The sequence below is a fragment of the Rana temporaria genome, chromosome 9 (assembly GCF_905171775.1).
Source record: "Rana temporaria chromosome 9, aRanTem1.1, whole genome shotgun sequence".
Taxonomy (NCBI): domain Eukaryota; kingdom Metazoa; phylum Chordata; class Amphibia; order Anura; family Ranidae; genus Rana; species Rana temporaria.
In genome coordinates, this window is record NC_053497.1 from 63,955,750 (window position 1) to 63,973,791 (window position 18,042).

General features: G+C 40.3%; 1 protein-coding gene across 2 annotated transcripts in view; it reads right to left on the bottom strand.

Annotated features, from left to right (window-relative positions):
* The window catches only part of LOC120913604 (sodium- and chloride-dependent neutral and basic amino acid transporter B(0+)-like), a 51,585-nt gene extending 38,275 nt beyond the window's left edge, over window positions 1-13,310 (bottom strand). Inside the window, exons 1-3 of one of the 2 annotated variants that reach the window (XM_040323675.1) lie at window positions 12,957-13,310; window positions 6,888-7,035; window positions 4,452-4,583 (exon numbers count right to left, since the gene is read on the bottom strand). In XM_040323675.1, the coding sequence (XP_040179609.1) occupies window positions 4,452-4,583; window positions 6,888-7,035; window positions 12,957-13,022 (346 nt within the window). In that variant the 5' untranslated portion in view covers window positions 13,023-13,310. The remainder of the gene's footprint in view (window positions 1-4,451; window positions 4,584-6,887; window positions 7,036-12,956) is intronic. The other variant, XM_040323676.1, reaches the window with a different exon arrangement.
* Between the last annotated feature and the right edge of the window lie 4,732 nt (window positions 13,311-18,042).

Genomic DNA, 18,042 nt, shown 5'->3' on the forward strand with positions numbered 1-18,042 from the left:
GAACAAAACATTTTTTGATTCCTCCTTAGATATTTGTGGTGTACTGTGCACCTCTTCATACCAGAATGCTGTATTTGGGCCTGAGGCAGCTCCATCTGAAACATTTTTCTACTCCCTGTCAGATACAGTCACTTATTTCTCCACATGTACAGTACATATACCTGTAACAACCATGTTCTTTCCAATGTAGAATGCTGATGTGACAGCTTAACACAGGAAATAGTCACATCCAAAGCCTAGCCTATCCCTTGTATGTATAAGGCTGCACCTATAAAGAACACCATAGTTTCAACTGCTGCACATTGATTTCACTTTGCAATCAAACAGGGGTGGGGCCTGTCCATTAAGGGTGCCCTCTATCCATGCCACCCCTTATATGGTTAATTGATAGATTCATGCATAGCATGAATCTATCCATGGCCGCCGTGGCCACGCCCTTTTCATGCGTCCAGCACCTTTCAAGATACCGTGCGCATGAATTACAGTGGGGTTTTTTTTTTTTAAGCACCTGATTAGAGCCATAGCCTCTAATAGGCTTCAAAATGGGGTGGACTCAGAGCGCAGAGCATTGCACTCAGAGCCCATCCAGGTGTGTTAGAAAAGCAAATTAATATTCGCTTTTCTAACACTGAATCATCTCTCCGCCAATCAGGAAGCGCGGGTCCCCGGTTACTGATTGGCTGAAAGGTCAGGTGATCCTATTGAACGCTTAGAAGGAGGGCAGGAATCCGCCGTGACCTTGGAAGAGAGTAGGACACAGGAGACACTGCCCGATGTGCCCGTTGATCCCCGCGGCTGTGTGACCGCCGATCTTTGCCGCTGATGGGGTAAGTGCCGGTGGACTGGCAGACAGCCACTGCATTCAACGTTTGTAAAGTTGCATTGTGACATCTCTCTGCTAGATACTATACTCTTGTGCACATATTGTATGTAAGTGACGTTAATAATCTGTGAAATACAATAGTGCAGTATTCGAAAAGACACAATGTAATAAAGGAGAAAACTTTATTAAAAGTTAAAACAAGTTTAAACAAGATAATGCTTACATTTGAAGCAGTTGACAAAAAATCAAGGATCCTGATTTTCTTAATTTGCAATGGCATCCAGGGTTTTGCAAAGCAACAGAGGGAAGCTGTGTATTGCTGGCCATACATGGTTAGCAAATCATTAAAAAAGTGTTCGATGAGCTCCATCGTTCAACTTTTGAAACGTTAGTGGGCTATTTTCGATTATCGAAATGCAAAGTTTTATGGTAAAAAAACAAACAAACCGAAAACAGTTCTAAAAAACCTACAGCACATGCACGTTGTAAATAGGCACTGCCAAACAAATTGTTCAATTTAGTTTTCGTTTCATTCATATTTTTTTTTTCCGGGTCATCCGTTATGATCGAAATTCTTTATTTCGAATAAATTCGTAAATTTGTAAATTCGACACTTTGGAAATTCAAAAATGTGAAAATTTGGGAAATTTGAAAATCTGGAAATATGAAAATTCATAAATACAGAAATTTAAAAATCAAAAATTCGAAAATCTGAAAATTTAAAGAATCTAAGATAAGAAAGAAAATGTGAAAATATGAGAATTTGAAAATCCGACTAACTAATAATAACTAACTGGTAAATTGTAGGTATTGGAATTTCCTTTTGAATTTGGCTGTTAGTGAATGAAAAATGTATCCAAAGTTACACATTTTCAGAAATAAAGAAACCTGCATCTAAACAAATGGAATGCAATGAATTATTAATAATAAATAATAGTAGTAAAAAGTTTTTATTATTATTATTTTTTATTATTATTAATTAGTTATGTTCTATTCATTTAGATGCGGTATTTGTTATTTCAGAAAATTTGTATTCATTACGTTCACTAACAGCCAAATTTGAAAGGAAATTCCAATACCTATAATTGAATAGCTATTTATTATTAGTTAGTTAGTTATTTCAGATTTTTTAATTTTCGGGTTTTCAAATTTTCAGATATTTGCTCTTATTTTCAGATTTTCGAATTTCCGCACTTTCGAATTTTCAAATTTTCCGAATAATTACATTTCTGAATTTTCGATTTTTACATTTCTGATCTTTTGAGTTTTCGAATTTTCAGATTTTCAAATTTCCGAAAAATTTGTTTAAAGAGTATTTAGTTAATTCAAATATTTCCAAATTAATGAATTTGTCGAATTTCGTAGAAACATTTATTGGGAACAAAACTTGTACATGTCTAGTGTTAAAATGCAATCCTGTATTGTAGATCGACCAAAATTTTTCAGTTTTTGTTATTGATCAATTATTACATAAAATTAGAACGTTATTGCATGCACGTATTGACAGATCTTTAGAGGTTTAGAGATTAAAAGGTTTTTATAAAACAAATTTCTAACCATGCCCAGCATTAGCTGTATACGGCATACCCCACTTTTAAGTACACAATGGGGTTTATTTACTAAAGCTGGAAAGCTCAAAATCAGGCTCACTTCTGCATAAAAAACAATGAGCATCCAGGTTTTATTACCAAAGCTTACTTGAACAAGCTGGGGTTAGAAGCTTGTTGGTTTCTATGCAGAAGTGAGCCTGATTTTGCACTTTACAACTTTAGTAAATTAACCCCATTGTGTACTTAAAAGTGGGGTAAGCCTGTCTTAGACTAAAACTTAGGCCTCGTACACACGACCAGTTTCCTCGGCAGAATCCATCAAGAAACTTGGTGGGAGATTTTTTTTGTGTGTTCATTTTTCAGCGAGGAAACTGTCGAGGAACTCGACAAGCCAAAAAGAGAGCATGTTCTCTTTTTCCTCCACAGGAATGGAGAAAATTGGCTCGTCGAGTTTCTCGACAAGCCTAACAAGAACTCGACGAGGAAAACGATGTGTTTCACCCGCCGAGTTCCTCGGTCGTGTGTACGAGGCCTAAGGAAGTAGCAAAAAATAAATTTACTTCCCGTATTTTTCTTTTACAATAATTAGAGGATGATTAACAAGGAAATATTTATTAATGCACCAAACTATAATTTTCATATTAATAGCTTGGCCTGATATTCCTTTTTATTTTAAAAGCCTCTGGCAGGTTCATATGCAGGAATTGCTCCAACCTATGTCTGTACCGCCCTTGTACTGTCCTGGTTACCTACATTCAAAATCACATTCCTAATGCCTTTGTTAATTATTTCTGACTCACCATGCACTTGTAACTCCATCATTAAGCACTCTCCCAGTTTCACTCGTTCTGAGATCCAACTACCTTTGCTACATTATTTAGCATTTTTGAAAATATTGTTATCTACATAGCTCTATGAAACCTGGTAGAGTTATTCTGATAATGATGGCTACTCATTTGATAGTTTTCAGCAAATATTTGAGTAACATTTAGAGATGGCGGTCTAGTTTGTCTGAGGTATAGAGGTAAAGTCTCTTCCACACTTTCACATGCTGGACAGTAGAATCTCCTGATCTGGCTGGAAGAAACATTATTAAATAGTGACACGGTTCCTGTCTGATTATAGCAATCATGTGGGTCCCTAGTCGCAGCTACAGGCAGGAGAACTTACAGGTGGTCAAATCTTGGATTAGGCCCCTTTCACACTTGCGGACCGTATGTCCGCTTTTTCATCCATCCGTGTGCGGATGAAAAGGAAACATATATTGGTCCCTATGAGATCATGGGTGTCAGCGGATGAACATCTGCTGGCACCGATCTCGCCCGCCTCTGCATTCCTCCGATTCTGTAGACGAAGGAAAACCCTATTTTTTTCCATCTGCAGATCAGATGAACAAGGACAGATGGTCCGTGATCATCCGATCCCCCCATAGGGGAGAGCAGAGAAAAGACAGGGTGGTCCCTGCACAGTGTGCGGGGACCGCCCTGTCATCCGCCGGCTCAGTGGGGATCAACGGAGCGATCCCCACTGTGTCACACTTTACAGCCTCATTATCACACAGATGTGTCCCTCTCTCTCATAGGCCTGTTCTGCAAGAGACCACACAAAGCTAATATAAAGATAGATTGAGCTTGCTTATTACAGCTACTTGCATTGATTTTTTAAGGCATATATGTCATAGTATAAACTTTTACATCATTATTTTTATATATTATATTTATAAATTATATTTGCTTGAAGAACACCTGTCATTTAAGAAATGTGTGCGTGTGTATGTGTATATATATATATATATATATATATATATATATATATATATATATATATATATATATATATATATATATATATATATGCAAATAATGCTAATTGCCTGTCGATTATCCTTGATGTAACACTGTCTGACACAATTCTGATTCAATCTGGAACAAAGATGCAGATCTGGAATTTTGCTTCACTTTGCCGGGTTGCAAATGTTTTCCAGATCAGTATATTTCTTTCATGTCAGGTGCCCTTCAGTAATCTTGACTCAACAGGACCTCTTAATGATAATAAAAAGAGGAAAAATTTAAGATTACCTTGGAAAAGGGGGGTAATTCTCCATATTTCAATGGGGCCGAGGCTGGCAAACTGGCCTAGTGAGCACTCTAAAAATAATAAAGGTAAACCTGCCAGAGCCAGCATTATTACATAAGGGATCAGGAAGGCACCTAAAACAGATGAGAACAGCAGGTTAATTGTTTTAACACACATTATTGCAACCACTTAAATATAAAGTTACTGATTTTTAAGTTCCTTTGGTATCTGAGTCTTAACATCTGAATTACCTAAACAAATAATAATAACCTGTATGTTAGGCTTACTGGGTGTTTAACCACTTTCACTCCCTTCCAGCCCAGGTCAATTCTCAGCTTTCAGCTTTTTCTCACCTTCAATGACAATTGCGCGATCATTTTTAGTGCCCTGAGTATCAGTGCTGATGTCCCTTTAACACAAGCCAGTTATCGGCTCTCTTCTCCTCTCCTCGCACTGTCAGCGTGAAGAAAGAAAAGCTGATGACTAGCTTGTGTTTACACCTGTGATCAGCTGTTATTGAACACAGCTGATCACGTAGTAAAAGGCTGCTGTAATTGGCCCTTTACCCTGATATGTGATCAGCTACGTCTGAAGGACTTAACAATCATAGGACATGAAGGCAGTACGATCACAGGAGAACATCAAAAGATGCCCTCCCGGTAAAGTAAGCCCACTCTGTAGCCGTGATTCTGCTATAGCGTGGGCGGGGTTAAGTAACATTTATAGCTGTAGTATTAGGGTGGCCATTTACAAGACTTGATAATAGTCATGCATCAGATTCGATCATTGATAGCAACATCTAGATCAGGGATATGCAATTAGCGGACCTCCAGCTGCTGCAGAACTAAGTCCCATGAGGCATAGTAAGGCTCTGACAGCCACAAGCATGACACCCAGATGCAGAGACATGATGAAACTTGTAGTTTTGCAACAGCTGAAGGTCCGCTGATTGCATATCCCTGATATAGACCATGCAGCCTAACTCCAGCCAATTTATTTTTTATTTTTTTATTTTTCGAGTGGAAAAGAGTTAACAGGTGTTATTCCTTACTAAGACAATTTTCCCTCTCTTCCTGTCCTTGTGACACCCATACAAAAAATTGTGTTGTAGAACATAAATCAACAAATAGCCATAAAAAAATTATTAGAAATGATATCCCTCAGGCCTCGTACATACGACCGAGTTTCTTGGCAAAAAACAGCAAGAAACTTGCTGGTATTTTTTTTTTTTTGCAGAGGAAACCGGTGGTGTGTACACTTTTCGACGAGGAAACTGTCGAGGATCTCGTCGAGCCAAAAAGAGAGCATATCTTCTTTTTCCTCGACGGGAATGGGGAAATTTGGCTCGCCGAGATCCTCGACAGCCTAACAAGAAACTCGACGAGCAAAACGATGTGTTTCGCCCGTCGAGTTTCTCGGTCGTGTGTACGAGGCTTCACTCTCTGTACCAAAATATTTGTGCATGTATTCCCTTTGGAGAGAATTCCCATCATTTCTGTCCTGGCAGGAGGTAAGGGGGAATCTCTCCAATAGGGACATTGATGGCAATGATAAGAAGTTATAGAAGATCTAACACTTTTCTGATCTATATAAAAACAAATACAACATTTTGGCTACCGTTCTTCTTTAAGACATTGTACCAAGTTGGAAATCGTGACCTCATCTGCTCTCCTCTACACCTTGACCAATCAGAGGAAGCCTTCTTCTCATTGATAAAAATACAAGGCTTCTCCTAGTTGTTGGAAAATCACTTAGCCTGACTGTCTTTAATTTCAGAAGAAGACAGGAAGTCGCCTTTACTGGAACAATGGAAATAGTTAGCTTGGGCCAGCTTGGCCCAATGAACAGTTTTACAGTAAGTGAAATGAAAGCTGGAATTCTAGTTTAATGGCCTACAGTCTGACTTTAAATAGGCCATTTGTTAATAGTTTTGGACCAGGTTTGATTTTTTTAACACCATTTAAAAAAGTAGATATAAGAGGCATGAAACAAAATCAGCAGTGATGATTATGTATTTTAGAAAATTGTTTTGTAGACGAATAAAGGCAAACAGGAAAGCAATAAAAGTTTACTACAATGATCCTAATAAGGAAGATGGCAAGACATTGATCCTACCTGTTTACTCTGAGGTTTATGTATCAAAGCAAATATCAAACACAATGCTTATTAAGAGGGGGGAATTCAATGGCTCATTTTCATTCTTTAGGTGTGATGTGTGAAAAAAATGAAAGGACCTCTCTGGATAAAAAAGCAGAAAATTCTTATTGAATACATTTTGATGGATATACATGTATTCAATAAATAAATTGCGCTTAAATTACTTTTTTTATAGTTTTATCAGGCAATTTTTAATGTGCATAGTTTTTTAAAATTGTACACAAATGTCACACCTATTTGCTCAGTCATAGAATTTGCAGACAGTGTATTCTTTACAGTACCTCCACCATGTTTGTATGCGAGATATGGAAATCTCCAGACATTTCCAAGTCCTACGGCGTACCCCACCAAAGACAGCAAGTAATCTGTTTTGCTAGACCAAAACTCTCGTTCTGGATTTTCACTTGTACTTTTCACACTTGTGTTATCCTGAAAAAGAAAAAAAAATGTTTAAGCATATTCAATTAATGACATAATTACAAAGAAAAATACTGAAAACAAAAGCAAGAACATTGGGTAAGTATTCACTTTAATTATTCAGTCCTGTATAGATGTATACATGTTTGTGTATCTAAAGGGAAAAGGAATTTGTTTCCCATTTGCTTGGATAATTGAAGTCAATATTCAGACAGATTTTTATTCTCATTAGATTGTTATTAGGTTTATATGATATATAAAGGTGCCTCTATGGATGGATACATATGCATAGATAGTAGCGGGTAACAAGTAACATAACTGTGATAGGAACATTAGCAGTGACAAAAAGTAGCACAACAAGTGATACTCAGGGCGGAGCAGGTAGTGTGAAACCAGTAATCAGTAACATTCAAAATATGGTACACAAGTTCAGCATTAACATTTGTCGATCCAAGTGGACCATGGTTCCCAAAGTGAATAAAATGAAGTTATCCCCCCCACACCTCCAAAGTGTGTTAATAAGAGTGGTGAAATGGTTTAGTGATGGCTACTACCTCTGAGAGGTTCCGAGCAAACTAAGCTATCCAATTTTTGGCAATTGTGAGTCTGGCCACAATAAGTCAAAGCAGAACTACCAAACATAACTGACTGGGAACCTTCTTTAGACCTAGATTCAGGATTGTCAGATGTGGAGAGGGTGCTATAATAAATAATCCCTGTTACCTCTGCATTAAAATACCTTGTTCCAGAAACTCACAATACATTTTCAGGGCCAAAACATTTGAATGAGGTTCTCTGACTTCCCACAGCCCCTCCAACAAAGAAGGGATTGTGAGAAAGAGATCTGGGCCAGGCGGAGAGAAGTGAGATACCAGCAGAGGGTGATTGTTTGGGTCAGCTCCCAATGTTGTACACAATGGGGGTTATTTACGAAAGGCAAATCCACTGTGCACTACAAGTGCACTGTCAAGTGCACTTGAAAGTGCAAGTGCTGTAGATCGCTGTAAATCTCTGGGGAAGCTCTGAAATGAGGGGAAGCTCAGCTGATTTTATCATCCAATCATGTGCAAGCGAACATTATGTTTCTTATTTTCTTTGCATGTCCCCCTCAGATCTACAGTGACTGCACTTCCAAGTGCACCTGCAGTGCACTTGTAGTGAAAAGTGGATTTGCCTTTGTAAATAACCACCAATGTGTTGCTTTGTAAACTGACCACAGAGCAGTGGTCCATTGGGAAGGGGATAATTCAGAGCCTAGGTCTTCCTCCCATTGCTTGAAGGCTTTTAATTTATAGAAGGTACGTTTCTCTTGTAGTATATTATAGATGAGAGAGATTCCCTTTCTTTTGGCAGGGGTTGAGTAGTAGAATTGTACAAATTGTTTGGGCAGCTTAACTATAGGGGGTGGGAGGCACTTTAAGAGATGATTCTACAATAGTTTAAGTGCTCCTTATGCCGGGTACACACGAGCGGTCAAAGCGATGAGAGCGGTCTAATGGACCATTTTCATCAGACCCAACCGATCGTGTGTAGGCCCCATCGGTTATTTATCCATAGGTTAAAAAAAAGCAATCTTGTTTTAAATGTAACCGATGGATACCTAACCGATAGAAAAAAAATTATCGTTTGTAGGCACGTCCATAGGTTAAAAATCCACGCATGCTCAGAATCAAGTCGACGCATGCTTGGAAGCATTGAACTTCATTTTTTTCAGCACGACGTTGTATATAGTAACATTCCCAGGACCCATAAAGATATGACCCCTAAAGCTGTTTGTTCCTCCTTCCTACTAGTCAGAGATGTCCACACATCTTAAAAACTATACCTCATTTAAAAAATGTGTCTAAAGGACTGGATAGTATTATCTGGGGTTTAAAAATGATAAAGAAAATCACATGATGCAAAAGCATTAGGAAAGTGTTCTCACTATGGTAAATATTGCTAGTTTCCCCCATTACTGTTCAAACTTGGGGGAATTGTAATAAAACATAAAATACTAATCCTGGACAGCAGCTATTTATTTCATTGTCTTCAAATCACATTCATTTTTTTTGTAAGATTTTAAATGAATGTGTTTTAGAATGTGTCTGTAATCATTAGCTAAATGATTTTGGCATATACTGTGCCTAACAATATACATACCTGTACTAAATAAAATAAATAAGACACATTGCATGTTATTATATTTGTTGGTTTCACTCATGTTTATCCCATATTAATGTGTAATATTGGTGCCTAGCATAGCTCTCAACTTTCAGGCTTATTCAGTAAAGTAGCACAAGTTTAAATTCAAATACCGTATTTATCGGCGTATACTGCGCACTTTTTTCCCCTTAAAATAAGGGGAAAATCGTGGGTGCGTGATATATACGCCGATACCCGCTTCCCGCGCTCAGTTTGAATGCCTGCGCCGACATATACCGAGTGCAGTACACTCAGCTACATTCGGCCAGGCTCGACTTCGCTCGTGCTCACGCATAAACGTCACAGAGCGTGAGCACGAGCGAAGCCGAGCCTGGCCGAATGTAGCCGACTGTACTGCACTCGGTATATGTCGGCGCAGGCATTCAAACTGAGCGTGGGAAGTGGCGATTCGACGGGGAGACAGCGCGGGAGAAGCCGGGAGGACACCACCGAAGCCGTAGACGGACGCCGGACCAGACGAGGCCGCCGATGGACGCCGCGCAAGACACCAAAACTGTAAGTACTAAAATGTTTTTTTTACAGGAATTGCGGGTCCATATTAGGGGTGCGTGCTATACACCGGAGCGCGCAATACCCCGATAAATGCGGTATGTAACATGCAGAAAATAATAGCCAACTATTGGTTGTTATGACCTACAGCATTTGCGTGCTACTTATTTTTACTAAATCAGACCGGACTTCAAGATTGTTTCACCAAATTAGTAGAGGTTAGTTATTTTGCAAAGTGAAAGTTAACTTAGCTTATCAAAAAAGGTGTAGCTATGTTCACTTTGAATATCCAATCATGTGCAATGAAAAAAAAAGTATTTTTTCTTGTACATGATTGGTTGTTTGAACACTAGCTTTCCAATGGCACACTTAATTTGAGGACCTCAAAAATTAGTTCCTGCTGCCTAATTCTATGCTCTTTAGATTCTTCCAAGTGCGTCACGCAGCCCAAGCTCAGTTTTCCCAGCCTCTGCCACAATCTACACCCAATGTCATCATGGCAGTGGTTAAGGGTGTGGAGCCACGAAAACTAATCTCAGATTTTTACGTCATGCTCCTCACCCCATCATCTACCACGCTAGCTTACAGCCTTAAACCAAGATGGGAAAGAGAGGTGGGCCCTAAGGAGGATGAGGAGTGGAGTGAAGCACTTGACGCATGCAAGACTGTATCCCCCAAGCTCTCCGACAGGCTGACCTAGTTATATGTGGTACACCGGGCATATCTCACTCCCCTAAGAATCGCCCGCTTTTGACAACAGTCTTCTACCTCGTGCACAATGTGCAATCAAGCGAAGGGCACATTCTTCCATCTACTTTAGGCGTGCCCAGTCTTTCAGGGTCTGTGGAAGCCGATTGTGGACTTCCTCCATGATGACATGGGATCTCCATTGACCCTGGACCCCAAACAATGCTTACTGGGGATATTCCCCCCATTCTGAAATAGACAAATTCACTAAAACATTTTTGCATGAAACATTGTTTTCTGCTAGGAAGATCATAGCCAGACAGTGGATGAGACCCACTCCCCCCAGCTTCAACGACTGGAAACTAGATGTAAATAACACACTTCCCTACAAAAAGTTCATATACATTAACAGAGATTGTCCAGATAAGTACAACAAAATCTGGGATAGATGGCTTGAGTCCGCAGACACATGCACTGAGGCCTCGTACACATGACCGAGGAACTCGTCGGAAAAGACACATCGTTTTCCTCGACGAGTTCCTTGTTAGGCTTGCGTGGGTTTCTAAGCATACACACGATCGTGTTTCTCATTGAAAACCAGCCCGACGAGGAACACGACGAGGAAATTGAGACTCCCGTCGAGGAAAAAGAGAACTTGTTCTCTTTTTTCCTCATCGAGTTCCTCGACAGTTTCCTCAATGAAAAACATACACACGACCGTTTTCCTCAGCAAAAAAGCTCTCCCACCAAGTTTCTTGATGGATTCTATTGAGGAAAACGGTCGTGTGTACGAGGCCAGAGGGTCCGTAAACCTATAAATTCTTCTAGCGTACAATCTCATGAATAGCGTAGACCTAACATTTTCCACTCATTTATAGTTACTGGGCCGGATTCAGAAAGAAGATACGACGGCGTATCTCCTGATACGACGGCCAGACTCAGAGATACGATGGCGTATCTATGCGCCTGATTCATAGAATCAGGTTACGCATAGATATGCCTAAGATCCTACATGTGTAAGTGACTTACACCGTCGGATCTTAGGCTGCAATTCCAGGCCGGCCGCTAGGTGGCACTTCCATATCTTTTATGCGTCGAATATGAAAATGAGCATTTACGCCGATTCAGAAACGAACGACCGCCCGGCGCTTTTTTTTTACGTCGTTTGCATTTGGATTTTTCCGGCGGAAAGTTACCCCTGCTATAGCAGGGGTAAGTGTGGCGTATCCTATGTTAAGTATGGCCGTCGTTCCCGCGCCAAGTTTTGAATTTTTTACGTCGTTTGCGTAAGTCATTCGCGAATACGGCCGGACGTAATTTACGTTAACGTCGAAACCAATGACGTCCTTGCGACGTCATTTGGAGCAATGCACGCTGGGAAAATTTGATCGAACGGTGCATGCGCTGTTCGATCGGCGCGGGGACTTGCCTGATTTAAATAGTACACTCCCCCTAGCCGCGGAATTTGAATTCCGCCGGGGGGTTTACGATACGCCACTGCAACTTTAGAGGCAAGTGCTTTCTGAAAAAGAACTTGCCTCAAAAAATTGCGGCGGCGTAACGTAAATCAGATAGGTTACGCGGATCTAAAGATCCGCTAACCTATCTGAATCTAGCCCAGTGAGTCCATTGTTCGATCTGAACAAGTTATTTGATCTAATGTGCCTATATGTGTATAAGCCATATTTCTTTGTTTTATGCATTCCTCCAGTATTGCCTTGTAACTTGCAGAACTATGTTTCAAATGTAAATTGTTCAATAAAAACGTATAAAAAAATTATAATTTAAACACAAGCTAAGTGTACATACAATTTACAAAGTGAACATGTGTAATCCCTTTAGTAAATTAATCCTATAGTTTATAATTGGGAAAACTCAACTTAATAGCAGATTTATGTCATGCGTATTTCTAACAGCTATGATCACAGAAACAGATCAACTATCAAGCTATGTGTTACAGTAAATGGCATAGAAAAATTTTATGGCTCTCCAAAAGTATTCCATCACTCTATTACCATTGTGGTGACAGTTTAGAAAAAGATTATCTATGACCAATTAAAAAAAAAAAAAAAAAAAACAGTTAAGGACTTTAATTTAAATCTGCCCAGCAACAAAACACCTCATAATCATAAAGTCAAGAATTGAATGTTGCTACCCTCTAAAGCCCAACTTTCCACGTTCCCATTTTTATTCTATTCTATTGAAGACAAGTACATTTCCCACATATAATATCTTATATGATTGGGATGGCTTTCTTTTCAAATGACTCCATTAGTACATTTAATTCATATAGCAATGATACAATAATATGTGTTAAATATTTGTTCCAAATAAATGTAACAAACTATAACAAAATTTCCTTCATAAATCAAGTTTAAAACTTTTTTTTCCATTCTAATCCTAGCAAAGGAGTGAGGGAAGGAAGGAAGGAAGGAAGGTCATATTTATAGCTCACATAACTTTGAAAGATAAAATCCTTACACTGGTTAGACAAATTCTAATAAATGCTCTAAAAGAATGCATAGAAAATAAATTATTTGAAAATGACTTACATTAGTTTCCTCCGTTGCTTTTTTCTTACAGCATTTAAAAAATCCCGGTAGTGCTATATTTCCCATGTCCTCTTTTTAAGTAGTTAGCAAGTCCTTTGTTGTAACCTCTGTGTTGTACTGTGTTGGAGTGATGTAAGGTTAAACAAGACACTTGTAACATGTAATTAAGGAGTGTAACAATTGACTTCTTGTGATTACTCGATGAAGCTACTACAGTACACCTAGTCCACAATAGAATTGAACTATATTCATGGCAATAAACAACATTCTGCAAATAGTTAAAATGAATTATTAAGGCAACTTAGAAACCTGCAGCTCATACTGTGAAACAATTCTAAGCACTAAGTATTCCTTCAAGAGCTCGATTATATGGCTGTGACAAGTGCAGCCCCGCCTTAAGTGAGTGGCTCTTATTAGCATTATGTGGTAATTATTCTTTATGAATATGATCCAAGTTTAAAGCTGGCCATACATGGTTCAGTTTTTTTCCAGACGGATGAATAATAATAAAAAAAAAAATTAACTGATTTCCCCATCCACACATTCAGAGTGGATGGGAAAATCTTCCCTGCTGTGTCATTCTATTGTGAAAGCGGGACTCCCCCGCTATCACAATACACTGAGGCCTTGTACTCACGGCAGGACATGTCCGATGAAAACGGTCTGCAGACCGTTTCCATCGGACATGTCTGGCCGGGGACTGCCCGGGGACTTCTGTTCGATGGCTATACACACCATCGAACAGAAGCCCGCGCGTAAACATTACGCGGGGCGTGTCCGCGGTGTCGCCGCGTCGATGACGCGGTGTCGCCGCGACAATGACGCGGCGACGTGGGCGGGCCGCCTTAAATATGCTTCCACGCATGCGTCGAAGTCATTCGACGCATGCGAGGGATGCGGGCGGCAGGACATGTACGGTAGGTCTGTACAGACGACCGTACATGTCCGGGCGGACAGGTTTCCAGCGGACTGTTTTAAAACAAGTCCGGGAAACAGTTGTCCGCTGGAAACCTGTCCGATCCGTCCCAAAATGGTCCGCTCGGGCCAACACACGGCCAAACATGTCTGCTGAAACTGGTCTGCGGACCAGTTTCAGCAGACATGTTTGGTCGTGAGTACGGGGCCTGAGAAGCGCTGCAGTCGATTGGCTGCATGTGCTAATGGAGCGAAACCAGACCAACAAGCCTCTTCTTTAAAAGTTTAAGAAGGGGAGATGAGAGGAGAGGGAGTGGAAGAGGAAGAGGGAGAGGAAGAGGGAGAAGGATTTTAAAATCTAGATCTAAAATTTTACTATTTCCACTATAATTGGAGGCGTGAGGAAATCTCTTGATGCAGACAATTGTTCTTGTCACTCTGGTTCCTCTTATTTTGGGGAGATTCCCTCTTACTTCCTGTTGTGTTTTTATAACAAATACATATATTGAAAAAAGCAAAACATTAATCACTTACCGACCAGCCACCGTCGTAATACAGCGCAGGTTGGCTATCCTGCACAGATTGCCATTTCTCAAGTGAGATATTGGGGATCAGTAATTGAAAAAGATCCAGTTGAATTGGTACCCCTGTTACAGGGGGGATTTGGATGTAGATCCAAGGAAATATAGCCAGACATAAGCAGATGCCGAAATGGTGGGTGTATAATTGTTTTTTATGTTTAAGGAATGTTTGGGCTAGAAGGAATGAATTTAGTGGGCCCTTGGGCACAAAATGTTGTTCTATAACTCTCCAATGTTTGTCAGGAAATGGTGTGAACCAATAATTAAGTTGGTCCAGCAGTACTGCTACATAGAAGTCGTGTAAGTCTGGGAGCTCCATTCTTCCGACTATTTTGTGTTTAATGATTGTAGCAAAGAGACATCTAGGTTTTTTTCCCTTGCCATAGGGCAATGTTTCTTTTTCATTCAGCTGTCAATGGGAAAGCCCATTGACAGCTGATGACTCATCCGTTGTTAAGGACACAGCAGCCGGGCTCCTTAACAACCAGCTATTTACTATGCCCTGCTTGGGCATAACTTTCCCCAATCAGGGCTTAGAATGCCCTGAGCAGTGCGCTGAATTCGCCCCAAATGGGTGAACGGGCGATGTTGGGGCCAAACTTTTGCTGGGCTCAAACTGTTTGCCCAACTCTACCAACGTGTAGAGTAAGTCCAAACATATATAAGTAAATTTCCACATGTGAAGATGATGCATCCAAAAACTGAACTGTTAATACTGTGTAAAGGGATACTATTGGCAGAATAAATTACAGGCAATTTAGCCTGTAACGTGATTAGTTAAATTTTGCAGCATTATCAAGTAAAGCGTTAACCTGGCCATAGATTGATCAAAGTTCTGCCAGTTCAGCAGGGACTGTCTGAATTGTGATTCATGTGTGGCCATGTCTGCTTGAGAGAATTCAATCTTAACATCGACTTTTGTCCAAAGGGCTTGTTAGAAAATGTTTCTCAATCATCCAGCTGCAGTCAATTGGCTGCAGCCGCTAATCAGTATATTCTGACAGTGGAAAGTCCTGCTGCCAGAATACAATGTCCTAGGAATGTATGGATGGATGGAGGAATCTGTTAATATTTTTTCATTAGCCCACAGACTAAATGAAAAAAAAAAGAGAATTGTCTATGGCCAGCTTACGGGACGGAAAACACTTGCATTGTTACATAGTGTAGCTCTATTAAAGACAGACTGAAAACAAAATTATTGGACAGTACCGCTAGATTTTAGTGAACTGTATGGGGAAAATATCTCAATGTTTTGTCACATATCACTGGTCACTCATTTTTAAAGTTCTGAATTACCTGATAGCTTTTTTTCTTTTGGTACTGGTAGTGTTAGATATGCAGCTCCCAGCACAAAGCAATGTCCCACCCTAAGGTCTCACTGCAAACTAATTGGCAGTTACCCTAAATCTAACCCAGTGTTTCATTCTCAACTCCAGTTTTCAAGGTGACCCAACAGGTCATGTTTTCAGGCTCTCCATTATTTTGCACAGGTGATTTGATCAGTTCCACTGCCTTAGAAATTACCACAGCTGTTTCATCTGAAGGAAATCCTGAAAACATGACCTGTTGGGGCGCTTTGAGGACTGGAGTTGAGAAACACTTATCTAACCCTCACACTAACTCCTATAACCATAAACCTAGTGCTAACCCTAAGGCCCCATACACACGATAGAATCCATCCGCGGATAAATCCGTGCAAATGGGTTTCAGCGGATATATTCTATGGTGTGTACACTCCAGCGGATCTGTTTCCGCGGATATTTATCCGTCGAATGGCTTTTCAGCAGATCGAATATTTGTTGAGATGTTAAACAAATCTATCCGCTGCGAATCTATCCGACGGATAGATCCGTTGGTTAGTACACATTATCCGCGGATAAGAACCACGCGCATGCTCAGACAAAATAAGGGGATGGGAGCACTCGTTCAGGTAAAACTCTCGTTTGTTTGTGATATGGCACATTCGTCATTTTAACTATATAGTGTGTCGTTTATTTCCTCTTGTTTTTTCAGCGTTCTCTTGCTAGAATAAACCCGTTCTCTTGCTGATGCCATCTATCCAGATGTTTGAACTTTATTTTTTGCATCCACATGTGAATGTCTTTGTTTTTCTTTTCCAATTTATGTCCCCATTCTTTTTCCTTGGCCATTTTTTTACCCTTTTTTTTATGTTTAGTAAATTATTTTCCCCATTCTTTTTCCTTGGCCATTTTTTTACCCTTTTTTTTTTGGTTTAGCTAATTATGTCCCCATTCTTTTTCCTTGGCCATTTTTTAACCCTTTTTTTTGGGTTTAGCTAATTATGTCCCCATTCTTTTACCTTGGCCATTTTTTTACCCTTTTTTTTATGTTTAGTAAATTATTTTCCCCATTCTTTTTCCTTGGCCATTTTTTTACCCTTTTTTTTGGTTTTCCAATTTATGTCCCCATTCTTTTTCCTTGGCCATTTTTTTACCCTTTTTTTTTGGTTTAGCTAATTATGTCCCCATTCTTTTTCCTTGGCCATTTTTTAACCCTTTTTTTTGGGTTTAGCTAATTATGTCCCCATTCTTTTTCCTTGGCCATTTTTTACCCTTTTTTTTATGTTTAGTAAATTATTTTCCCCATTCTTTTTCCTTGGCCATTTTTTTACCCTTTTTTTTTGTTTCGTTTTGGTAAAGTTATGTCACCATTTTATGTAGGCGTGTGTTTTTCCTCTTTTGTTTTCCCAAGTTGGTACGCCAAATTCCCCCCCCCCCCCAAGGAGTTGGTGTCCTTTCTAAATGACACATATTATTTGCTAAAATGTTTCATGCCTAATCACCACAGTATTAAAACACAATAGACAAGGTCTTTCAGTAAATCAAATAACCATTTATTTGGTACATAAACAAAATTAAATTACCAAGAAGGGCAGCACTTGCTGAGATAGCAACATACATGCAGACTTGTGTTCCAGACTGCACAGGCAACATAGTCAAGGACAAAATGAAGAACCTTGAGGACCGCATACCGAGAACTAAAAAAGAACAACAAAAACAAAAACCAGGAGCAGCAGCAAGTGAGCCAATGGAGCCCAGGCTGTGGTACTCCAAAAAACATGAAGTTTTTGGGGGATCAAATGGAAGGCCGGCAATCATCTTCTCCTGTTCCTTGGAACACTCCTTGCAGCAGATCTTCCACGGACCCGTCCACGGCCCCTTGCAGGTCGGGATGATGTGGCAGCAGGAGGAGTTAGCAGGTGTTGTGCAGGATAGGCCGGGTCACTCAGCTCAGTGTCATCGGTCAGCCAGCCCTGGTGCAGCCATAAAAGCACCTGGTTCATGAGGTTCCTGGCACGCCTCTGACCGTCCTCCCCCGCTTGGGACAATTCATGGGCCACATAGGCACTGTAGGCCTCAGTGGGGTTGAGGGGGGCCCTCATTAAGGCGCTAGCTTCCCTAATCATTCGGAGGCTCTCATCCTCCACCTGCCTCCTGCGCCTCATTAGGCCAGTTTGCCTGACCCTGGGGGGAGGGAGTTGCCTGGTGGGGCTGACCGTGGGCCTGGGGCCCTCCTGGCTGGTGCTGGGCCCGGCCTCCTCCTCCTGGCTGACAATGACCCCTTCCTCC